The sequence below is a fragment of the Ascaphus truei genome, chromosome 4 (assembly GCF_040206685.1).
Source record: "Ascaphus truei isolate aAscTru1 chromosome 4, aAscTru1.hap1, whole genome shotgun sequence".
NCBI lineage: Eukaryota > Metazoa > Chordata > Amphibia > Anura > Ascaphidae > Ascaphus > Ascaphus truei.
The window spans coordinates 129051608-129078536 of NC_134486.1; the positions used below are offsets into that span (position 1 = coordinate 129051608).

The 26929-nt window shown below is 44.8% G+C and overlaps 1 protein-coding gene across 10 annotated transcripts in view; it reads left to right on the forward strand.

The window, feature by feature from the left end:
• UTRN (utrophin) overlaps nucleotides 1–26929 on the forward strand; it is a 678467-nt gene that overhangs the window by 422782 nt on the left and 228756 nt on the right. For all 10 annotated transcript variants that reach the window (XM_075596593.1, XM_075596597.1, XM_075596594.1 and 7 more), the window contains one exon: nucleotides 3971–4143. In XM_075596593.1, coding sequence (XP_075452708.1) covers nucleotides 3971–4143 — 173 coding nt within the window. The remainder of the gene's footprint in view (nucleotides 1–3970; nucleotides 4144–26929) is intronic.

A 26929-nucleotide genomic window follows, 5' to 3' on the forward strand; every position in this document is an offset into this window, starting at 1 on the left:
TTGATATAACCTTTCAGAAACCCATGGCTCGCTATTAAAGTAGCATACAGTATACTGAGATGGTAGTAAATGGGAAAAACCTTCAGCAATACATACTGTATTCTTTAACAATTTAATAAGTGTAGGTACATTTATTAGCTTTGCAGATTTAATCCCAACCGCTTAAAGCAGCAGTCCAAGCTACCGGTTTTTTAAATTAGTGTATTTTTTTCTCCTTTAATATGTGCATCAATACAATCCACACAATGATAAGTAATTAGCTAAGTTGCTGATCGATTCATTCTCCTGTGATCGATAGGCGAAGATTTGACTAGGGGGTTCACTAACTGGCCGTCAGTGCAGCAGAAGAGGACCACAGATGCAAAGTTCTGTGGGCAAGATCATGTGACCAGACAGTCACTACAATTAGTGCACTGCTAGAAAGAGGACAATGCTCTAAAAAGGGGTGTGCCAGAGCCTGTTTCGGAAGAGGAAGGGGCTGTGACTTTGTAAATGGTTGCTATAGAAACAAACAATGCTTGTTGTATCATAATACAATAAAAATGTAATTCAGAGGTTTTATGCTATAATATTTTCCCATAGTACAGAACTGAATAATAAAAAAAAACACGTGTAGGATATTGCTCGGTCTGCAGCTTTAACGTGAAAAGCTCAGCAACAGTATCACAGCGTATACAATTTATTCTATTTTGAAGTGAAACTTCTTTCGTGGCACCTAGTCCTGGTAGAACAAAATGGGATAGATGGGGGCGAAATGTGAAACGGAAGTGACGTCACGTAATGGACGCCACTCCACTCACACATCCCCTGTCACATACAGCTCCTAATCGCCGCCGCACCCCCACACACACACCCCCACACACACCCCCACACACACTCCCACACACCCCCACACACACCCCCACCCGGCTGCTGACATATGCGGCGGCGATAGCCGCCGCCGCTCCTAACGGCCTGCCTAACTGTTCCACGACCGCTGCCATGCCGCGCATGCGCAGTTGTGATGGCGCCGCTGACGGACGCCGCAGAAGCGGCTGGCAGCGGCGTCGTTCCACCCACACGCTCCTAACGCCCATTGGCAGCGGCACCATTCAACCCTCCACTGACGCGGGCGTTCGTGGGCCCCCTGGCGCAACCCGCACGGCACAGGGGCTCGGGGGGAGGGAAGAGAGGTGGTGCGCCATGTTACACCCCGCCACTGGCTGCAGCTGGACACATATACAGGCAGTCCTCGGTTATCCGACACAATGCGTTACTCAAAATGGCGTTGGATAGCGAAACGTTGTAAAGTGAAACACGTTTTCCCATGGGAACACTGTTTAAATGAAAGGTTCCGTTCCTGAAGGCATTTTTAACACTAAAATACACCAAATATTTTACGCAGGCAATAAGATATGCAGCACACACATAAATTATATAGTGTCTATACTGTATTATATATATAATATAACATAATAAATAATATATTATATAGTGTAATATAATATTATATAGTATAATATAATATTATATAGTATAATATAATATATATGCTCTTACGACGCTTTGCAACGTTGTTTATGTGTATGTGTGTATATCCACATACACATAAACAACGTTGCAAAGCGTCATAAGAGCGTTGGATAAGCCGTTTTGGCGTTGTAAAAATGAACATAGGTATGCATTGCATAGCGTTGGATAAGCCATTCGTTGTAAAGCGAAGCGTTGTAAAACGAGGACTGCCTGTACACTGACTGACCCAGCCACACCCCCACACACACTGACTGACCCACCCACACCCCCACACACACTGACTGACCCACCCACACCCCCACACACACTGACTGACCCACCCACGCCCCCACACACACTGACTGACCCACCCACGCCCCCACACACACTGACTGACCCACCCACGCCCCCACACACACTGACTGACCCACCCACGCCCCCACACACACTGACTGACCCACCCACACCCTCACACACTGACTGACCCACCCACGCTGACTGACCCACCCACGCCCCCACACACACTGACTGACCCACCCACGCCCCCACACACTGACTGACCCACCCACGCCCCCACACACACTGACTGACCCACCCACGCCCCCACACACACTGACTGACCCACCCACGCCTCCACACACACTGACTGACCCACCCACGCCCCCACACACACTGACTGACCCACCCACACCCTCACACACTGACTGACCCACCCACGCCCCCACACACACTGACTGACCCACCCACGCCCCCACACACACTGACTGGCCCACCCACGCCCCCATACACACTGACTGACCCACCCACGCCCCCACACACACTGACTGACCCACCCACGCCCCCACACACACTGACTGACCCACCCACGTCCCCACACACACTGACTGACCCACCCACGCCCCCACCCCCACACTCCCCCCCCACCACACACACACCCCAGCACCCCCCCCACCCACACACTGACTCACATACACACACTAACTGACACACTGACTGACCCCCCCACACACACACACACACTGACTGACCCACACTGACTGACACACACACACACACACACACACACACACACACACACACACACACACACACACACACACACACACACACACACACACTGACTGACACACACACCCACACTGACTGACACACATACACCCACACTGACTGACACACATACACACACACACACACACACACACACACACACTGACTGACTGACTGACTGACACACACACACACACACACACACACACACACACACACACACACACACACACACACACATACACACACACTGACACACATACACACACACTGACTGACACACACACACACTGACTGACACACACACACACACACACACACACACTGACTGACACACATATATACACACACACACACACTGACACACATACACACACTGACTGACACACATACACACAAGGAATTCACACTTAGTGCAAATAGCTAATACAGGGGATGTGTGCCGAGCACGCGCATTATAAGTCAAATTTATTTGCGTTTTGTCAATGAAATTGTATTTTGATTTTTAATTAAAACATCACCAATACAAATACAATTTCTGTGACAAAAGTCAAAGAAGTTTCACTTACTATGCGTGTGCACAGCACACACAGCTTTTTTGTTAAACCAAGTAGGAGCTCATGTGTAACACAGGAAAGAATGCAACAGAAATGTATGTTATAGTGGCCTTGGCTGAGTTATTGAGATTTTTTTTTTTTTTAAACAGGGCTAAGTTACTGAGCAGGTGGCCAGCTTTTATATGTCTGCAAATAATATTTTTATATCAAGATTTCACCTAACAGAAAACTGTTGAATGATTTCACATGAAAAAATGTCGACTGGCATAAAGGGCTGGTTTTGTAAATAAGAAATACAACTTAAAATAACCCAGCTCACACAGTTTGTCTAACCTTACGTTTCTCTACCACTCATCTCTGAGTAATATGTTCTTGTGTAGCTGGTTGTTTAAAAGCCCTTTGACCAATTCATTTATACAAAACACCTAGGTTTTCAATGTTAGACATATCACTGTTGTATTCAATTTGATCCTGTGTGGAGCTGCATTTTCAAGTTAAAAGTAAGGAATTATACTTTGCTCTTGCATAAACGCTCTTAACATCCTTACACGATACAGATTGAGCAGCAGAACATTGCTATGTTGTGATTGTCGTGCAGATTGTCAAATGAGACTCTGATAGTGGTTAATCTTTAAAGGATCCCGATAGAGTGCATGTAACCAGCATTAACCCGAATGTATTGTGGAAAGCTGGTCGTTCACCATGATCAGGGAATGTGGCTAGAAGAAACACAGAGATAACACTAACCTGCTTTAGTGATCTTTAGAGGTCGACAGAAAATGAATGCAGTTCTTTTTATTTACATGTAGTTTTTCCTCAATAAATGGTACTATTAGTAAGATCACTGGCAACTTTTCTTTCTCTGTGTCTTTCAGGACATTCAGGCAGAGATTGATGCCCACAATGACATCTACAAGGGCATTGATGGGAACAGACAAAAGATGGTGAAGTCCCTAGGAACCTCTGAAGAAACAGTAATTCTCCAGCATAGACTTGATGATATGAACCAACGCTGGCATGATTTGAAGTCCAGGTCTGCCAACATCAGGTAAGGGACTTATTTATTGAAGATTTTGTTTGCAGAACTCTGATACTGGCTTTGGCCAACTTTTAATTGCACTAAATCACAAAAGCATTTAACCCGTCAGGGCATTTTCACGTCTCACAAAGTTTCGTCAACAGGACATTAGAAATTACATATATTCAGTGTAGGTACCTGCTTAATGGAGTCTACCTTGACGAGGTTGGCAGGCTTTAATCATGTTTTGATCAAAAGATGCAACCACATGACTCCTTTGTTACACAGACTTGGGTTCTAAATGTAAACATGTCACTAGTATATTTTAGCCCAAATTGGGAGGAGCGCAGGAATTGTTATTTTGTTTTCCATAAATGTAAGGCCAATCCTTTTACCAGCAGCATACTTATAAAGGGAGGAGCATGGTAATATATACAGTTTAACACAAATATAAATATATGCAAACTTTTTATTTTTATTCAATAGTAGTGTTGCACAACAAATTTGTGAGATATAGTGATACAGTGTACTTATTCAATGTATGTGCACATATGTGCCTAGTAAGTGAATAAGATATAAGTACAAGTGAATATTGTCGTTGTTTGCAAACCCAAATATATAAGAGCAAACTCGGGTTCTTAGATAATGAGTAGTTTATTGCCTGTACAGCATAGAGTATGATCATACGCACAAAAGGCAATGAGAAACTCTGCTAGGGGAGGGCCCAAGCAGGCTTTATATACATTTTAGATTCCTTTGTTTAAAATAGGTTACTAGGCAGAATGTAATAACTACTTCCTTATTATAAGCCAATCATTTTACAGTTCATTAAAACCTAGTTAAAACAGCTCTCTATAGGAATCAGGTACTTCTTGATACCAGGAATGTGGGCGTTATTTCAGGCACAGTCGTAAATTTACTGTGAGCGAATCTCATTCATACCACACCCACACATTCTTACAGACAAAATGGACACTGAAGATATAACAGAACAGACAAAATGGAAACAGAGCATCGCCATCGATTCTTCTCCAGAGACCTCCCCAGTCCATTTCCACAATATATACACAAAAAATATATAATAAGTGTATAAATAAATATAAGATAAACACCAAAAAGCAGTCCCATAAAATCACAGATTTCTTCCTGGATAAAATCTCAGCTAATGGGGGGGATGAACCACAATTGATAAGGAACCTAAAAGAAAAGAAAGCGCACGCCGCATAGCATAGAAAAGTAGAACCCTTTAATAAAATGAAGGGGGAAGAAAACAAGTGCACTCCCTCTGCATAGGGATTTAAATCTATCTCCCCCAAGGTTAAGCGAGAGATGAGTTCTAGTCCTATAACTTTTAATGAAACGGGGTCCCTATTATGTGTGGCAGAAAATAATCTAGAAACACTATGTATTATTGCCATTAATGACATTCCATCGATGTTCAAGAAAGCGAGTACTCAGCGGGTGTGTAGTGTGGCCCACGTATTGAGGGCCACAACTACACGAAAGCATGTACACAACACAAGCACTCAGACAATTAATATTGCCCTTTTCTTTAAATTCAGTTCCTTTTTTGAAGGATGAAAAGCTGGAATCAATAACCAGATGTCTGCACGTGATGCAGCGACCTCTGCCACACCTATGGTTCCCAAATGAAGACAGAGAGGTGGCAGAGGCAGGTGCACCATATTTCCTAATTTTACTAGGAGCCAGTACTCCTTTGATACTTCTGGGTTATTTGTAAATAGTGGAAGCTCTCTTTAGTTGTAACAATATTACCACAATAAATGGTAATATCGATTTAAAAGAACCAGTGCTTAATTAAATTTAATTTATTTATTTATAAAATATTTTACCAGGAAGTAATACATTGAGAGTTACCTCTCGTTTTCAAGTATGTCCTGGGCACAGAGTTAAGACAAATAATACATGGTTACAAATAGTTAATTAATGATCAGGGTATACATTATATACAAGACATTGCATGCACAGTTAAAGATAATAAATATTATGGGCGTATGAAACAATTACAGACCAGATTAAAATGTGTGGCAGCCTTAGATTTGAAAGAACTTAAACTGGTGGTGGATGTGAGAGTCTCTGGTAGGTTGTTCCAGTTTTGGGGTGCACGGTAAGAGAAGGAGGAACGTCCGGATACTTTGTTGAGCCTTGGGACCATGAACAGTCTTTTGGAGTCTGATCTCAGATGATAAGTCCTGCATGTGGTAGGGGTGAGGAGCTTGTTCAGATAGCTGGGTAGCTTGCCCATAAAGAATTTGAAGGCAAGACAGGAAAGGTGAACTTTGCGCCTAGACTCGAGTGATGACCAATCTAGTTCTTTGAGCATTTCGCAGTGATGTGTGTTATAGTTGCATTGGAGAACAAAACGACAAATTGAATTGTAGAGGGTGTCAAGTTTGCCAAGGTGGGTTTGAGGTGCCGAGCCATATACTATGTCTCCATAGTCAATAATTGGCATTAACATCTGCTGTGCGATACGCTTTCTGACCAGGAGACTTAGGGAGGATTTGTTCCTGTAAAGTACCCCTAGTTTGGCATAGGTCTTTGTTGTCAGGGTATCAATGTGCATTCCGAATGTTAAGTGGGAGTCCAACCACATGCCCAGGTATTTAAAACTAGTAACAGGAGCTAGGGTGGTGTTAGTGTTGGTTCTAATCTGGAGCTCAGTCACTGGAAGCTTTAAAAATTTAGTCTTGGTCCCAAATACCATTGTTACAGTCTTGTCAGTGTTTAAAAACAGTTTGTTTTGGGAAATCCAGTTTTCGAGTCTCAAAAAGTCAGACTGAAGTACGTGTTCAAGGTCGGAGAGGCTATGTCTGTGTGCATATAAGATTGTGTCATCTGCATACATGTGTATTGAAGCTTCCTAACAAGCTGTGGGAAGATCATTGATGAACACTGAGAAGAGTAGGGGCCCCAGAACAGAGCCTTGCAGGACGCCACAGGTGATATCCAGGGGGTTGGAGTTAGAGCCTGAGATGGACACATGTTGGGATCTACCTGATAGGTAGGACTGAAACCAGTTTAAAGCATGCTTCCCTATTCCAGAGCTCTGGAGTTTGTTAAGCAGGATAGCATGATCAACAGTATCAAAAGCCTTTGCAAAATCTAGGAATATTGCACCAGTGAGTTGACAATGTTCCATTCCACACTGGATTTCATTGCAAACTTTTAGCAGGGTAGTTACGGTAGAGTGTTTGGGGCGAAAGCCAGATTGGAATTGGCTTGGGAAATGTTACGCCGGTGCTGCCCGCAGACCAGACCCGTCCCCTGAGCTGAAGGGGGAAGTGGTAATACACGCACCCGCAGCAAAGGGAGCGTGTCCGGAGTGTGGTATGAAGCGTTGCCAGGCCAGGTGTAGTAAGGTAGACAATACTTGCCGGTACCGGTTGTAGAGATAGAGTAAATGATGCCTTGCCGAAGTCAGGGAGTGGAGAGTGGAGATAGGTCGTAGTCCAAGCCGTGTTCAAGGGGTTACCAGAGTGAGCGTTGTCCAAGGAGTGCCGAGATCGAGAGCCAGAGGGGGTAGTTGTACGAGCTGCGTCAGAACCTGTGAAAACACTGAGAGAATCCAGAAGTACTTCCATACAGAGACTATGTCGAGCAAAGACTGAGAGCAGAGAGGAGCTAGATAAAGCAGGAAGGTCCAATTAGGAACGGAGGCGGGACAGGAAGAGCTACAGGGAGACACTGCAGATTGGTGCAGGCATAACAGGCCAGGTGAGTCTTGTTAGTAACCTGAGTATGCCCGTGCAGTGTTCGGGGGTGGAGCCTGAGATCCGGGGGACGGGAATAAGAGTGTGCAGACTGAGCGTGCTCCGTAACTCGTGTACGCGTGTGAACCGAGCCAGTGGATGGTGCAGGTGTGCGTGCAGGAGGGCGTGGGCGCGCCCTGCGCTGTGCAGAGGAATCGCCGAGGGGAGTGATCCCGCGACGGCGGCAGGGGCGAGGAGCCGTGGAGGCCGGTAAGGCAGGATTGTTTTGTGTGTCCAGGGGCTCCCTGCAGGGAGGGAGTGCTCTGTGTGAGGAGCGAGGAGAACGCCGATTCCTGACAGTACCCCCCTCTTCAGGAACGGCCTCAGGACGGTCCAAAAACGGTTTCTCTGGAAACTTTTTCCTGAAGGACTTAAGAAGGGTCGGGGCATGAATGTCCTTTGAAGGTACCCAGGATCTCTCTTCAGGGCCAAAGCCCTTCCACTGCACCAAGAACTGGAGCTGACCCCTGGAAAGGCGAGAAACCAAAAGAGAGTGAACTTCGTATTCCTCGTTATTTTGTACAGTAATGGGATCCGGTTTACGAGTCTGATCCGGAAAGAAGTGACTGGAGATAAATGGTTTTAAGAGGGGCACATGAAAGACATTGGGAATCTTCATACTGGGGGGTAGTTGGAGCCGGTATGCCACGGGATTGATTTGTTCACAAATAGGGAAGGGACCCAGGAACTTAGGTGCCAGTTTAGGAGATGGTACCTTGAGGTGGATATTCCTAGAGGATAGCCATACCAAATCCCCTGGTTTGTAACTGGGCGCCGAACGACGACGACGATCGGCCTGTAGTTGTGATCTGCGGGAGGAGTTGAGAAGGGTAGACTGAATCCTGGACCATGCGGTTTGGAGGGAAGAAATACGTTCATCTAAGGCTGGAACTCCAGAAGGAATGTTGGGGATGGGAAGACAGGGAGGGTGGAACCCATAATTTATAAAGAAGGGCGACTCCCGGGTGGACTCGTTTTTTGCAGAATTGACGGCATACTCTGCCCAAGAGAGGAGTTGAGCCCAATCATCCTAGAAATCGGATATAAAACATCTCAGGTACTTCTCCAGGGATTGATTGATTGATTCTCTCCGTTTGTCCTTTGGACTGAGGATGATAGGCGGAAGAGAAAGAAGAAGAGATGCCCAATCTCTTCGTGAAAGCTCTCCAAAATTTGGATACGAACTGAGAACCTCTGTCAGAAACAATAGACGAAGGGATCCCATGAATCCGGAAAATCTGCTCCGTAAAGATATCAGCAAGGGCGGGGGAGGTGGGTAATCCTTTAAGTGGAATGAAATGGGACATCTTCGAGAACCTGTCCACGACCACCAAGATAGTGTTCATTCCTCTGGACCTGGGCAACTCCACGATGAAGTCCATAGAAATGTGGGACCAGGAGCGGTCGGAAACTGGAAGGGGTAACAGAAAACCCTGAGGCTTTTGACGGAGAGTCTTGTTTTGAGCGCACATGGGGCATGTGCGGGTAAACTCCAGAATATCTTGAGACATCCTTGGCCACCAGAAATTCCGACGAATGAGATCAGTAAATAATGAATATAAAAAGGGGGGATGGGGGAGCACAATAGTTGGAAACAGGCAACGGTATGGATCTAATAAATGCTCTTAAGGTGAAGCAGTTGTTACCATGAGCAAATTAGGTAGCTCAGGTGGCTAATGTCTAATTGGAAGGGAAAACACACATAGGTTTGTATGTATTAATGAGTTGGTAAGATAAAAGTATATATAACTTACACGGCCTTGTGTAAGCTCAGTCACATCAAGGTTTCTTTGGGAATCCCGTGTTCTGCCGTTGATGCTTTTCTCCTTGCGGTGTAGGTACTTCTTCTTGTTGTCTATGCCGCTATCTTCATTAGTTCAGGGTGCCGCTCCAGGGGGATTTCCTCTCGTATAAATAGAGAAGGGGGATAGGATTAAAACATATGCATATATACGTCAATGGGGGGGAAGGGTAACGTGGCTATAAACCACTGGACAATGTGATAATCTAGCACTCACACGGGCTAATGTGAGTGTGTTCTTATCTTGGTATCTTGCTCATGTAGGGGTATTACCCGATCAGAGACAAGTGATGAAAGGATGGGGTACAAGGGTATAATTAGTGAAAATATAACTCAATACTCACACGGGCCAGTGTGAGTACACACTCCTAGCGGTATCTTTCTTCTTCTGTTCCTGATACAGCTAGTAGTGAAGATGGAATTAACACATACAAAGGACACTAGGGTCTTCAGGGTAAAACTAATTTTAATGAAAATAAAACAACACAGAAAGATAAAAAACAGAAACCAAGCGTTTCTGTGGGACAGTAAAAGCAAGGGGGGGGACGACAGTGGGGTGTATGGTGGTAAGGGGTAACAGAAAACCCTGAGGCTTTTGACGGAGAGTCTTGTTTTGAGCGCACGTGGGGCATGTGCGGGTAAACTCCAGAATATCTTGAGACATCCTTGGCCACCAGAAATTCCGACGAATGAGATCAGCAGTCTTCTTAAAACCTGGAGGACCTGCAGATTTAGAGGAGTGACCCCAAGACAGGACCTCTGGAACAAATTTGGATGGTACAAAGAGTTTGTTGTCGGGAACGACCAAGTCCTTGGGAATGCGCCTCTGGGAGTGCAAAATCTTGTCAAGCTTCTTGAAAGAAGACGTGGCGAGAATCCTCTCTTGTGGAAGGATAGTCTCCAAAGATTCCTCTGGCCTCTCTTCAGAAGAATGTATTCAGGAGAGTGCGTCTGCCTTTACGTTCTTGGTCCCGGGGATATAGGAAAGGTGAAAATCGAATCGAGAAAAAAAAAGAGCCCAACGAGCCTGTCGTGGACCAAGGCGTCAAGCTTTCTCTATGTAAAGAAGGTTCTTGTGGTCCGTGAGAATAGTAAACGGCTCTTTCGACCCCTCTAGCAGGTGTCTCCACTCTTGAAGAGCCATCTTCACGGCCAGAAGTTCCCTGTTACCCACGTCATAGTTCCTCTCGGCAGACGAGAATTTCTTGGAAAAATATGCACAGGGATTTAACTTATCTTGGGGCGTGGGTCTCTGGGAAAGAACGGCACCAGCGCCGCAATCAGAAGCGTCGACCTCCAGGACGAAGGGAAGTTCGATGTTGGGATGACGGAGAATAGGTGCGGATATAAAGGCTTCCTTGAGTGTCTCGAAGGCGGAGATGGCCTCGGATGACCAAGCAGAAGGATCAGCTCCTTTTTTGGTGAGCGCAGTGAGGTGTGCCACAATGGTGGAAAAAATCCGTATAAACTTACGATAGTAATTAGCGAACCCTAAAAAACGTTGTATGGCCTTGAGAGAGTTGGGTCTTGGCCATTCAGTGACTGCTTGAAGTTTACCGGAGTCATCATAAACCCCTCATCGGAAATGATATACCCCAGGAACAGAGTAGAGGTCGTATGAAAGGTGCACTTCTCCAGTTTGGCGTACAAATGGTGTTGACGGAGACGGGAAAGGACGTAGGAGGTGTGGAGAATATGGTCCTGGGGATCTTTGGAAAAAAATCAGGATATCATCCAAGTATACAATAACAAAAATATTGAGTACCTTACAAATGACGTCGTTGATGAAATCCTGGAAGACAGCAGGAGCATTACATAAGCCGAAAGGCATTACCAGATATTCGTAGTGTCCACTACACGTGTTGAAGGCCGTCTTCCATTCATCCCCCTTCCTGATGCGCACCAGGTTATAGGCACCACGTAGATCCAACTTGGAAAAAATCTTGACCCCCTGTAATTTATCGAACAGTTCGGTAATAAGGGGAAGGGGGTAACGATTTTTAATAGTGATGTGGTTTAAACCTCTGTAGTCGATGCAAGGCCTCAACGACCCGTCCTTTTTCATGATGAAGAAAAACCCAGCCCCTGCTGGGGAATTGGAGTGACGAATAACTTCGGGAACAGAGGTATTGGCCATCAGTTGATGAGTCTCGCCAGACCTCGGCCTCCAGGAAATGGGAGCAGAGGAAGTCCAGTCAATGAGAGGATTGTTATGCTGTAGCCAAGGAAGGCCAAGGCTGATGGGTATCCCAGGAGCGTGAATGGCATCGAGAACTAAAATCTCCTTGTGCAGATGTGAGGACAGAAGCAAGGGAGCCGTCTCTAAGGAGATGTGGGCCGGGGTAAAAGGACGTCCATCGATACCGACGAGTGCGATGGGAACCTTCTTTCTCACGAGTGGTATGCGGTTTAACCTGGCGAATTCAAGATCCACGAAGTTTCCTCCAGCTCCTGAGTCAATGAAAGCGGCGGTAGAAGTCTTGAACTTATCGCCTGAAAGGGAGATTGGAAATGTAAGTTTCTTAGGGAGTTCACCTTTAGAAAGGGGATGTGGAGACATTACACCCAGAGAGAGCCCCTCTGTACTCACTGGGTGTTCCCGTTTCCCGGACGCAGTGGACACTCCCGAACCAGATGTTCCGTGGATCCGCAGTAGAAACACAATCCCCCGGCGTGGCGGAACTGCCGTATCGGTGTGCGGATGCGTTGTACCCCCAATTGCATTGGCTCTGGCAACTCCAGTGCAGGACGAAGAGGTATGGTAGCACTTGGGGAAGCTGGAGTGTTGCTGGGAGTACTGGAGAACGGAACTTGAAAGGTATGGACGCGAGTGCGCTGACGCTCTGAGCGGTGTACCTGGATACGTTGATCCACTCGGACAGCCAAATCAATGAGGACCTCCAATTGATCCGGCCTTGATTGGCGAGAGAGTTCATCCTTGATGGGATCTGCCAGGCCTTGCCAGAACACGGAGATGAGAGCCTCTTGTCCCCAGTTAGTCTCGGCTGCTAGAGTCCGGAATTCCACAGCATACTGTGTCACCATTCGCCGTCCCTGAGTGATCTGGAGGAGAGAAACAGATGCCATCTCCCGACGAGCGGGAGAATCGAATACTTGTTGAAACTCGGCTTTAAATGCCGGGTAATCTTGGGTAAGGTCAGAACGTCGCTCCCAAACCGGGGAAGCCCAAGCCAGGGCGCTGCCAGTGAGGAGGTATAAATGTAGGCTACCTTCTTGCGATCAGTATTGTAGAGATGGGGGGCCATTTCAAACTGCACCTCACACTGGTTTAGGAAACCCCTACAATCTTGCGGTTCACCTGCATAAGGCTTGGGGGGAGGAATCCTTACATCTGAGCTGCTAACTGCGCTTGCGGAGTGGGGGCTTACATCTGGCGGGGTCGCGGTCGGTACCCTGTCTGAGAGTACTGCGACCTGGCGTGTAAGTGCCACAATTTGATCCGCCATGGCCTGGTTTTGCTGAAGCAGATTGGAGAGAAACTGTTGAAGTTCGGTCTGGTCTGCGTCTTGTGGGCTCGACATAATGTTACGCCGGTGCTGCTCGCAGACCAGACCCGTCCCCTGAGCTGAAGGGGGAAGTGGTAATACACGCACCCGCAGCAAAGGGAGCGTGTCCGGAGTGTGGTATGAAGCGTTGCCAGGCCAGGTGTAGTAAGGTAGACAATACTTGCCGGTACCGGTTGTAGAGATAGAGTGAATGATGCCTTGCCGAAGTCAGGGAGTGGAGAGTGGAGATAGGTCGTAGTCCAAGCCGTGTTCAAGGGGTTACCAGAGTGAGCGTTGTCCAAGGAGTGCCGAGATCGAGAGCCAGAGGGGGTAGTTGTACGAGCTGCGTCAGAACCTGTGAAAACACTGAGAGAATCCAGAAGTACTTCCATACAGAGACTATGTCGAGCAAAGACTGAGAGCAGAGAGGAGCTAGATAAAGCAGGAAGGTCCAATTAGGAACGGAGGCGGGACAGGAAGAGCTACAGGGAGACACTGCAGATTGGTGCAGGCATAACAGGCCAGGTGAGTCTTGTTAGTAACCTGAGTATGCCCGTGCAGTGTGCGGGGGCGGAGCCTGAGATCCGGGGAACGGGAATAAGAGTGTGCAGACTGAGCGTGCTCCGTAACTCGTGTACGCGTGTGAACCGAGCCAGTGGATGGTGCAGGTGTGCGTGCAGGAGGGCGTGGGCGCGCCCGGCGCTGAGCAGAGGAATCGCCGAGGGGAGTGATCCCGCGACGGCGGCAGGGGCGAGGAGCCGTGGAGGCCGGTAAGGCAGGATTGTTTTGTGTGTCCAGGGGCTCCCTGCGGGGAGGGAGTGCTCTGTGTGAGGAGCGAGGAGAACGCCGATTCCTGACAGGAAATTTGTATTGGTATAGTAATCGCTTAGTTGGGAGTGGACACATTTTTCCATGACTTTGGATAGGATTGGGAGAAGGGAGATTGGCCTGTAGTTTGAGACAGTGTTTTTGTCCCCACTTTTGAAGATTGGGACAACTCTAGCAGTTTTCCAGGTCTTAGGGATATGGCCTGCAGACAGGATAGCGTTGACTATGGAAGCAATTGGTTTGGCAATGGCTGGGGCACTAAGTCTAAGGAACCTAGATTGTAGTAAGTCAGGTCCACATTGGCTGCTTAGTTGTAGTTTGAGGAGCGCTTGTGTAATCTCCTCTTCAGATACTGGGCCAAATTGAAAATTGTGGGCAGTGTTGGGAGGGGGTGGGGCTATAGGGGTACTCCCAGGATGAGATTCAGGTTTGTGGTTTGGGTTGCGTTTCGTTAATAAGTTAGTAGCACACCCCACAAAGTAGTAATTGAATGCATTTGCAGTGTCAGTGGGATTTGTCAGAGTAATATCCCCCTTAGTGATATTACTTGGCTGTTGATGGTTAGAAGGCAGGAATATGTTGTTGATAACCTTCCAGAAGTTAGCTGGGTTTGATGTATTTTGGTGGAGATTGTCAGAGTAATATTGTGTTTTTGCATGCCTTGTTTGCCTTGTGCACATGTTCCGCAGGCATCTGTAGTGATTAAGATCCTTGGTAGTGCCAGTAACCTTGTGGCTTTTCCACAGGGCTTCCCTGAACTGGTAGAGTGCTATAAGGTCAGGTGTACTATTTGTATGTGTAAGCTACTGTATAATAGTAAAATAACTTGATGATGGTACTAGTAAGATATAATGGATAAGGATATGGCTCCTAAAAGTGGAATAAAATAATTGCAAATAAAAAACAAGACAAAACTATGTGTGTGTGTGTGTGTGTGTGTGTGTGTGTGTGTGTGTGTGTGTGTGTGTGTGTGTGTGTGTGTGTGTATGTATGTATATATATATATATATATATATATAAAACGCTTTTTAGATGGCTGACAATAAAAATCACATTGAAACAAAAATTGTGAAAAATAACAATAAAACATGAATAAAATAACAGAAAATAAAAATTGTCAAAAAGTTAGCTTAAAACAAAATATAAATATAATATTCAAAATATGATGGTGATTCAGATAATAATGGCTCGTGAATAGACGCATCATACAGGTAGATAATAATCAGGCCTCAAATGCTGCAAGATTATATGCTGTGAATCTGCTTCCCCACCCAGCATTAAATAGCAGTAAATCAAGGCATTCTCCCAGATGTTACACTAATCAAACCTTTTCAGTACTGCCTACAATTCTATTAATCACTTCTCTCCAAGGAATAGGCCTTATCCAATCACTACCCTCACTTCTCTTCCAATATAAAATGAGTATTGTACCAACAGGACAGATCACTATTTAATTACTTCCTGTATTGTTCCATGCTGATGCAATAGAGCATCTGGTAGCTATCAAAATCTTGAGTACTCATGTTTATTACTACTATATACCTGATGTCTATCCATTAAAGCTGCACGTGGATCAAAGTATACAGTATATTTCCCTACACTAACAATTTAGTAGAAAAATACATGTATTGGTTCCAATTAGGAATGGGAAGGTGTAACATCTGAACTTTTACTGTGTGTGTGTGTGTGTGTGTGTGTGTGTGTGTGTGTGTGTGTGTGTGTGTGTGTGTGTGTGTGTGTGTGTGTGTGTGTGTGTGTGTGTGTGTGTGTGTATATATTGTGACAGAAACCAGGGGTTGGTAATAAACTCCATATACAGGGCTCCCAGGATACTGAACAGTTTCTGTCCTGTCTAAGCTGAACAGGGCAGCCTCGTGGTACAGGCACTCCATTCCACAGTTTGTCTGCTGCCTGTTTTCTGTCACCTGTCATGCTGATTAGAGTTCAGGTATATAAGACCTGTTTCCTGTTTCCTCTGAGCCCCGCCCAAGAGCCTGGAAGGCTGCTGAACTGCAGAGGGGTGAGAAAGCCTCTTTCCCAAATCGCTTCATTCATTCTGTTAGTTTGTCTAAAGACTGCAAAGGTACTTATTTTGTTGGTGGAAGTGGACAAGCCACTTCCAACTCTGAGTCAGGGACATCTAAGTTTAAGTTATCGCTCAGACGAGCAGCTTTTTGTTTGGCTTTGTTTTCTGTTTAAACTGTGGCAGTCTCAGTGCCTGGGACTGAATAAACCAGGCATAGCCTGTTTAAAGGAACAGTACGTGACGTCTCATCATTTAACCTACCCTAAAAGACCGTGTTCTAACAGTCCCGGACAGACGGCGGAGCCCCGGAGTAAGCCGTTTGTCACATATGGTGGAGAATGCGGGCAGAACACTGAAAGGTCTGGGGGTTAAAGAACTTTAAAAAAAAAAAAAAAAAGAAGGTTTTTTTTTCTCTCTCTCCAAACAAGATGGAAGACGTGGTGAGTGCGCTGGTACGCAATGTCGCTGTCCAGAAAGACGCGAATGAAGCCCAGCAACAGGCGAGTGAAACCCAGCGACAGCTGTTAATAGCCCAGCAAGAGACTAATGCAAACCAGCAAGAGACAAACCGCCTGCTGAGAGAGGAGCAAAAGCGGTTCGCTCAGGGCTTACAGCAGGAACTCGAGATCCTGAGGGGGACTATCAGTAACCTTCCACTGGCAGAGGCAGCCCCAGTTCCGAAAATGACCAGGGCAAGCCACTACCTTCAGAAGATGGGACCCTCGGATGATGTGGAAGCCTATCTTCTCACGTTTGAACGCACGGCACAGAGAGAGGGATGGCCAGAAGCTGAGTGGGCTGGTCTAATCGCACCCTTCCTAAGCGGCGAACCCCAGAAGGCTTACTTTGATCTAGAGCCAGCCGAAGCTAACGTCTATGCAAAATTGAAGTTCGAGATCCTCGCCCGCCTCGGCGTAACCACGGCTGTTCGTGCCCAAAGGTTTCACGCATGGTCCTTCACGATGGATAAAGCCACCCGAAGCCAGATGTATGACCTCATCCACCTCGCCCGGAAGTGGCTACAACCCGAGATCAACTCAGCAAGCCACATCGTGGAACGGTTGGTCATGGACCAGTTCTTGAGGAAACTTCCCTCTGCCTTACGCCGTTGGGTCAGTCGGAGTGACCCCCACAATGCGGATGAGCTTGTGGCCCTTGTAGAAAGGTACAGTGCAGCAGAAGAGCACCCGCAACCCACAGTCGTGGAGCAACCCCACTATCCGAGGTTCCAGGACTCTTCCAGAGACGGTAAAAGGGTACCGGGGTTAAGGGGCGCTGAAGAGCGGCGACCACCTTCACGCCGCCCCAGCAACAGTGGTTCGCACACTAAGGGCAATAGCCAACATGGGGAGCCGGGAAAAGGCTCTAAGTGGGACACAGACTATGTACCTAAATGTGTAAATTGTCATGAGAGGGGCCACACAGCAAAAATCTGCCCACTAAATGATGAGCCCATGCAATGCAACAGCGTGGAACCTTATTCGCTGTTGTCCCAATGTATGGGCCCTAGCCCAGAGGACCCCTTGAATAACCATCTGTGGGCATTTGTAAAGGTTAATGGTAAGAGGGTTCGGGCACTTCTTGACTCTGGGAGTATGGTCACACTAGTGTCCGAATACCTATTGCCCATTAAGAAGAAACAGGTAAACAGTTCACAAAGAGTGGCAATTTGTTGTATACATGGGGATAATCATGAATATTCCACTGTTGATGTTTTTTTTGAAACAGAATTTGGTTCTTTAGATTTCAAGGTGGGTGTTGTACCCAAACTGGCACATGATGTGTTAATAGGGACCGACTTTCCCCATTTTCTAAAAATGTGGTCCCCAGCTCAGAATAGCGCCCAGAGTTCAATAGCAGACCATAACGAAGTGTTAGAAGAAACAAATCCTTTCCCTTTTTCAGAAATGGAGGTTGACGAGGGCCCAAATAAGAAGGGGGAAAAGGAGGAGTGCTGTGAAATTCCCTTCCCCATCACTACTTTGGTAGGGAATACCCCAAATCAAGATGTTGATCAGGCACTTACCACCCCAGTACAGGATAAGACCCTCGCTGACCTAGAGGTCAGTCCTGGGAGTTTTAAGAAGGCCCAGTGGGAGGACCCCACATTAGCGGTAGCAAGGGGAAATATACGGGACCAGAATAGTACTCATGGCCAACCAGATAGGTCACTTGCTTACCCCTACTTCGAGGTAGAGAACGACCTAGTATATCGGGTTGATAAAAGAAAATCAGTTACAACTAAACAATTGTTGGTACCACGGACATTCCGTAACGTAGTATTACACCTCGCACATAGTCATCCATTGGGGGGACACCTAGGGGTGGAAAAGACAAAAGAAAAGGTTCTCCGAAGCTTTTATTGGCCTGGGGTTCTGGCAGAAATTACAAACTATTGTTCCTCATGCCCAGAATGTCAGATCACCGCCCCGTTCAAAGCATACCGCAGCCCATTGGTACCCCTTCCCATAATAGAGGTACCATTTGACCGGATTGCTATGGATCTAGTAGGACCCCTAATAAAGTCTGCTAGGGGACATCAGCATATATTGGTAATATTAGATTATGCTACCCGATATCCGGAGGCAGTTCCCCTACGTAGCACCTCTGCTAAAAACATAGCAAAAGAGTTAGTACTTCTGTTTTCCCGGGTCGGAATTCCTAAAGAGATCTTATCTGACCAGGGAACACCATTTATGTCCCAAGTAACAAAAGAGCTATGTAAACTCCTAAAAATCAAGCATCTCAGAACCTCAGTCTATCATCCACAAACAGATGGTTTAGTGGAAAGGTTCAATAAAACCTTAAAGAGCATGTTACGCCGGGCGGTCGATAAGGATGGGAAAAACTGGGACTGTTTGTTACCATACCTGTTATTTGCCATTAGGGAAGTTCCCCAGTCATCCACAGGCTTCTCCCCGTTTGAACTATTGTATGGCCGACATCCAAGGGGCTTACTGGATATAGCCAAAGAAACTTGGGAACACGAGGTTACCCCTTACAGAAGTGTAATAGAGCATGTTGCCCAAATGCAGGACCGCATTGCTGCAGTCCTACCCATAGTGAGGGAACACATGGAGAAAGCTCAAGAAGCACAAAGGAATACGTATAATAAGGGTGCTAGGGTCAGAATTTTTTTTCCAGGTGATAGGGTACTAGTTCTGGTTCCCACCGTGGAGAGTAAATTCCTTGCTAAATGGCATGGGCCATATGAGGTCTTGGAAAGAGTGGGAGAAGTAAATTATAGGGTAAGGCAGCCAGGTAGGAGGAAACCTGAGCAAATTTACCATATAAACCTACTCAAGCCCTGGAAAGATAGAGAGGTCTTGTTAACCCTAGTACCCCCAGGTCCGTCAGAGAATCAAGAAACTGACCCAGAGGTTAGCATAGCTGAAACACTGTCCGTGCATCAGAAACGAGAGGTCCAGAGTTTAGTGAGAAGGAACAAAGAAATCTTCTCTACACAGCCAGGTAAAACTAACGTAATTAAACATGACATAGTCTCTGAACCGGGGGTCCGAGTTAACCTTAAACCGTACCGAATCCCAGAGGCCAAGAGAGAGGCTATAAGTTTAGAGGTTAAAAAAATGCTAAAACTAGGCGTAATTGAGGAATCCCAAAGTGGGTGGAACAGCCCTATAGTTTTAGTCCCAAAGCCAGACGGTACAACAAGGTTTTGTAATGACTACCGGAAACTAAACGCGGTGTCAAAATTTGATACTTATCCTATGCCCAGGGTGGATGAACTTGTAGAGAGACTGGGCAAAGCCCGATATCTCACAACCCTAGACCTAACAAAAGGGTACTGGCAGGTTCCCCTCACAGAAAGGGCAAAAGAAAAAACAGCCTTCTCAACCCCAGACGGCCTCTTTCAATATAAGGTGCTGCCTTTTGGCTTACATGGAGCTCCCGCCACATTCCAAAGAATGATGGATAAAATTTTAAAACCACATGTTCGGTACGCTGCCGCCTACCTGGATGATGTGGTAATCCATAGTGAAGATTGGCAGTCCCACCTTCCAAAGGTCCAAGCTGTGCTCGACGCAGTTCGGTCTGCTGGACTAACTGCTAACCCCGCTAAATGCACTATTGGTCTGGAGGAGGCCAAGTATCTGGGGTATTCTATTGGTAGAGGGTTACTCAAACCACAAACACTCAAAGTAGAGGCGATACAAAATTGGCCAAGGCCAGTCACAAAAAAACAAGTAAGGACCTTTTTGGGGTTAATTGGCTACTATAGGAGGTTTATTCCCAATTTTGCAACTAAGGCAACCCCACTAACCGACCTCACAAAAGCAAGAGGACCGCTAATGGTAAAGTGGTCCCCCGAAGCCGAACAGGCCTTTAGAAGCCTGAAAGAAGCTCTCTGTGCCCAACCAGTGTTGGTCACACCTGACTTCTCCAAAGAGTTCGTAGTCCAAACCGACGCATCTGAGGTAGGGCTGGGGGCGGTACTCTCCCAGGAGTCTCAAGGGGAGGAGCACCCCATCCTTTATTTAAGTAGGAAACTAAATCCCCAGGAGAAAAATTACTCCATAGTCGAGAAAGAGTGTCTCGCAATAAAGTGGGCTGTAGAGACACTCAAGTATTATCTGTTGGGGAGAAAGTTCCGATTGGTCACAGATCATGCACCCCTTACCTGGATGTGTCAAAATAGGGAGAAGAACGCTAGGGTGACCAGGTGGTTCCTAAGCCTACAGCCCTTTAAATTTTCTGTGGAACACAGGTCGGGGCACAAACATGGCAATGCCGACGGGTTGTCAAGGATGCACTCCCTAATATCCATGGTCGCTCACCCCTCGAGGTCTGAGCTGGGGGGGAGGATATGTGACAGAAACCAGGGGTTGGTAATAAACTCCATATACAGGGCTCCCAGGATACTGAACAGTTTCTGTCCTGTCTAAGCTGAACAGGGCAGCCTCGTGGTACAGGCACTCCATTCCACAGTTTGTCTGCTGCCTGTTTTCTGTCACCTGTCATGCTGATTAGAGTTCAGGTATATAAGACCTGTTTCCTGTTTCCTCTGAGCCCCGCCCAAGAGCCTGGAAGGCTGCTGAACTGCAGAGGGGTGAGAAAGCCTCTTTCCCAAATCGCTTCATTCATTCTGTTAGTTTGTCTAAAGACTGCAAAGGTACTTATTTTGTTGGTGGAAGTGGACAAGCCACTTCCAACTCTGAGTCAGGGACATCTAAGTTTAAGTTATCGCTCAGACGAGCAGCTTTTTGTTTGGCTTTGTTTTCTGTTTAAACTGTGGCAGTCTCAGTGCCTGGGACTGAATAAACCAGGCATAGCCTGTTTAAAGGAACAGTACGTGACGTCTCATCATTTAACCTACCCTAAAAGACCGTGTTCTAACAGTCCCGGACAGACGGCGGAGCCCCGGAGTAAGCCGTTTGTCACAATATATATATTTATATATATATATATAAATATAAAAACAAAAACAATAAAGTAGCGCTATAAAATGCACCTATATGTGTGTAAAATAAGTGAATGCTAAATGAATATTAAACCTAAATGTACGGTGTAAACACAGTTCACAATGTAAGTGTAAGACCTGGGATAAATGTATTTCTAATAGCCTATAACCAAGCACATATACACATACATATAATTGATGTGAAAAAATAAACAAATATTTAAACCAGTTGATGAAAATAAAGAGGTAAAGTCCAATGCCAGAGGGTGATAGTAAATCCAGATTGGAGTGAACTGCATCTTCAGGAAGGACAAAGCTTCATAGCGTAATACTGTATGGAAATGTAACAGTACAAAATATATAGATATATATATAGCAAATGGGAATATTACTGTGTGCTTACTTGCATGTCTTAGACAGGTCTGCAACCCTGCCTTTCACCATTATAACCCAGCATGCAGTGCTTCCACTGCAGCAAGGGTTTCTGGGAAATGACATGCAAATGAGCACACAGTGCCAGCTTTTGAGCACAGCCTGGGTTAAGATGCATAGCCAGTAAACCTACCCAAAGACAGCTGTTTCGACCTACAGGTATAGGGTCTCATCAGTGTGAGGCTGGTTATACTGGCTTTGCAATTTGAAGCTTGGGATAGGTTTCACCACACTTAGTTAAGTTATATATATATATATAATATAGTATATACTATTATATATTATATATATATATACACACAGATACAGCTGCCGTTATTCGAACATTTCATGCGTTGTATACCTCGGAATACCCATGTCATGGCGCGTGATTTCTTCCAACCTTCCCGCCTTAAGACGCGAGTGCAGAAAATGGCATTTTAGTGTTCTGGTTTTTAAACACCTGAAATTGACACAGTAGCACAGTACAGGCATACCCCGCATTAACATACGCAATGGAACCGGAGCATGTATGTAAAGCGAAAATGTACTTAAAGTGAAGCACTACCTTTCTCCCAATTATCGATACATGTACTGTACTGCAATCGTCATATACGTGCATAACTGATGTAAATAACGCATGTGTAACAGACTGTATAGTCTCACCGCTTGCACACAGCTTTGGTACAGGTAGGGAGCCGGTATTGCTGTTCAGGACACGGGGACAGGCGCATGCGTGAGCTGTCGTTTGCCTATGGAGCAATATGTACTTACTCGCGAGTGTACTTAAAGTGAGTGTCCTTAAACCGGGGTATGCCTGTACTGTACTCATTACAATTCATTCATTTCTGCCACGGATACGAAGCCGAATCAATGAAATTCAAACAAAACAACCGCGATAAACACGGGTGCCTGGTGTGATTGGCCGCGTGGAATACAGCAGAGCACACGAAAACGGCTCCGTGAAATATTTGAATAACGGCCGCTGCATCTGTGTGTGTGTATATTTAAATAACGGAAATAGCCGTGTTAGTCCAGTTGCGATAGTGAAGAATAAATGAGTTCTTCAGAATTAGGTGATACCTTTTTTATTTGGACTAACAATTTATGTCGCAGGACAAGCTTTCGAAAGCTTGCCCTATGGCATAAATTGTTAGTCCAAATAAAAAAGGTATCACCTAATTCTGAAGAACTCATTTATTCTGCACAGTGTATGTGTGTATATATGTGTGTGTGTGTGTGTGTGTGTGTGTGTGTGTGTGTGTGTGTGTGTGTGTGTGTGTGTGTGCGCGTGCGTGCATGTGTGTATATATGCAGTGTTCGACGAACCTATACATTTGCTCGCCCCGGGCGAGTGGATTTAACATCGTGGCGAGCTCCTATTGGCCCAAGCAGCACACGTTTGGTACTAGGTGACGAGTAGATTTTTTTGTGTGGCGAGTAGATTTTTTGGTGATTTGTCGACCACTGTATATATGTATATATGTATATATATATATATATATATATATATATATAGATATATATAGATATATATATATTTTTTTATATATATATAATATATATATATATCAAATGGAAATATAACTGTATGCTCATTTGCATGTCTTAGGCATGTCTGCAACCCTGTCTTTCACAATTATCACCCAGCACACAGCACTTCCACTGCAGCAAGGGATTCTGAGAAATGACATGCAAATGAGCACACAGTGCCACTTTTTGCTTCAAAACCATTAAACATGGTTCCCTATAGGCTTAAGTTTACTGCATTTTGCTGTGGAGGGTTTTTGTCACTTTTTTACTCACCATAACTTTACTGTGTGTGTGTGTGTATATATATATATATATATATAAATATAAAAACAAAAACAATAAAGTAGCGCTATAAAATGCACCTATATGTGTGTAAAATAAGTGAATGCTAAATGAATATTAAACCTAAATGTACGGTGTAAACACAGTTCACAATGTAAGTGTAAGACCTGGGATAAATGTATTTCTAATAGCCTATAACCAAGCACATATACACATACATATAATTGATGTGAAAAAATAAACAAATATTTAAACCAGTTGATGAAAATAAAGAGGTAAAGTCCAATGCCAGAGGGTGATAGTAAATCCAGATTGGAGTGAACTGCATCTTCAGGAAGGACAAAGCTTCATAGCGTAATACTGTATGGAAATGTAACAGTACAAAATATATAGATATATATATAGCAAATGGGAATATTACTGTGTGCTTACTTGCATGTCTTAGACAGGTCTGCAACCCTGCCTTTCACCATTATAACCCAGCATGCAGTGCTTCCACTGCAGCAAGGGTTTCTGGGAAATGACATGCAAATGAGCACACAGTGCCAGCTTTTGAGCACAGCCTGGGTTAAGATGCATAGCCAGTAAACCTATCCAAAGACAGCTGTTTCGACCTACAGGTATAGGGTCTCATCAGTGTGAGGCTGGTTATACTGGCTTTGCAATTTGAAGCTTGGGATAGGTTTCACCACACTTAGTTAAGTTATATATATATATATAATATAGTATATACTATTATATATTATATATATATATACACACAGATACAGCTGCCGTTATTCGAACATTTCATGCGTTGTATACCTCGGAATACCCATGTCATGGCGCGTGATTTCTTCCAACCTTCCCGCCTTAAGACGCGAGTGCAGAAAATGGCATTTTAGTGTTCTGGTTTTTAAACACCTGAAATTGACACAGTAGCACAGTACAGGCATACCCCGCATTAACATACGCAATGGAACCGGAGCATGTATGTAAAGCGAAAATGTACTTAAAGTGAAGCACTACCTTTCTCCCAATTATCGATACATGTACTGTACTGCAATCGTCATATACGTGCATAACTGATGTAAATAACGCATGTGTAACAGGCTGTATAGTCTCACCGCTTGCACACAGCTTTGGTACAGGTAGGGAGCCGGTATTGCTGTTCAGGACACGGGGACAGGCGCATGCGTGAGCTGTCGTTTGCCTATGGAGCAATATGTACTTACTCGCGAGTGTACTTAAAGTGAGTGTCCTTAAACCGGGGTATGCCTGTACTGTACTCATTACAATTCATTCATTTCTGCCACGGATACGAAGCCGAATCAATGAAATTCAAACAAAACAACCGCGATAAACACGGGTGCCTGGTGTGATTGGCCGCGTGGAATACAGCAGAGCACACGAAAACGGCTCCGTGAAATATTTGAATAACGGCCGCTGCATCTGTGTGTGTGTATATTTAAATAACGGAAATAGCCGTGTTAGTCCAGTTGCGATAGTGAAGAATAAATGAGTTCTTCAGAATTAGGTGATACCTTTTTTATTTGGACTAACAATTTATGTCGCAGGACAAGCTTTCGAAAGCTTGCCCTATGGCATAAATTGTTAGTCCAAATAAAAAAGGTATCACCTAATTCTGAAGAACTCATTTATTCTGCACAGTGTATGTGTGTATATATGTGTGTGTGTGTGTGTGTGTGTGTGTGTGTGTGTGTGTGTGTGTGTGTGTGTGTGTGTGTGTGTGCACGTGCGTGCATGTGTGTATATATGCAGTGTTCGACGAACCTATACATTTGCTCGCCCCGGGCGAGTGGATTTAACATCGTGGCGAGCTCCTATTGGCCCAAGCAGCACACGTTTGGTACTAGGTGACGAGTAGATTTTTTTGTGTGGCGAGTAGATTTTTTGGTGATTTGTCGACCACTGTATATATGTATATATGTATATATATATATATATATCTATATATATATATATATAGATATATATAGATATATATATTTTTTATATATATATATATATATATATATATATATATCAAATGGAAATATAACTGTATGCTCATTTGCATGTCTTAGGCATGTCTGCAACCCTGTCTTTCACAATTATCACCCAGCACACAGCACTTCCACTGCAGCAAGGGATTCTGAGAAATGACATGCAAATGAGCACACAGTGCCACTTTTTGCTTCAAAACCATTTTAAACATGGTTCCCTATAGGCTTAAGTTTACTGCATTTTGCTGTGGAGGGTTTTTGTCACTTTTTTACTCACCATAACTTTACTGTGTGTGTGTGTGTGTGTGTGTGTGTGTGTGTGTGTGTGTGTGTGTGTGTGTGTGTGTGTGTGTGTGTGTGTGTGTGTGTATGTTTTCAATTTATGGTGGGTAAAAAGGCAACAAGAAACCTCCACCGTATTGCATAATAATAAGATCACTTGTGAGCACATTCACATATCTTAGGCAGGTCTGCAACCCTGCCTTTCACCATTATCCCCAGCATACAGTGCTCCCACTGCAGCAAGGGATTCTGGGAAATGACATGCAAATGAGCACACAATGTGTCACCTTTTGTATGAAAATCCATTGTTACATGGAGCCCATATAAGCTAATGCTCGCTGTTAACACAGTTCTATACATAAATATATATACTACAATTGGTATGACATGCTTGCAAAATATTAAAATATTATCATTTTCAAGTTAATGATGCATCTAAAATGACATTATAATAAGCCTGTGGCCCTTGTACTCCTAAATGTTTTCTGATCTGGCCGTTTTGCAGCTGGTTGAAGAGCCCCGATCTAGATGTGGGTATGCATGGAAAAAGAGACATCTGGAAAAATACTTTAACACAATTTTGCAGAAATTTTCCATATTAACTGTTCATAGGACTAGTTCCAACATCCTTTGAGAACTCCTGTAAATGCACATTACAATATGTACTCTATATCCAGTGTTGAGCGATTCCTGTATCAGTCTCCACTAAATACATTTGTTTCTATATATTTCTCCACAGTTCTTTTCTACACAGTTCACTTGAAGAAACCTATGAGGTTTAGGAAGCACTTGACACTATAGTTTCATCTACAAATGAAACTAACAATAGCAGTGGTAGGATTAATAGTGTAAAATGTTGGTGTTTATCTTCAAAATAAAAAAATAAAAAACACACACAAAAGTGATTTACTCTTAGAAGCTTTGATTGTAACCTCTCCCGGGCAGGGATTTCCTTTCCTATTGTTTGACC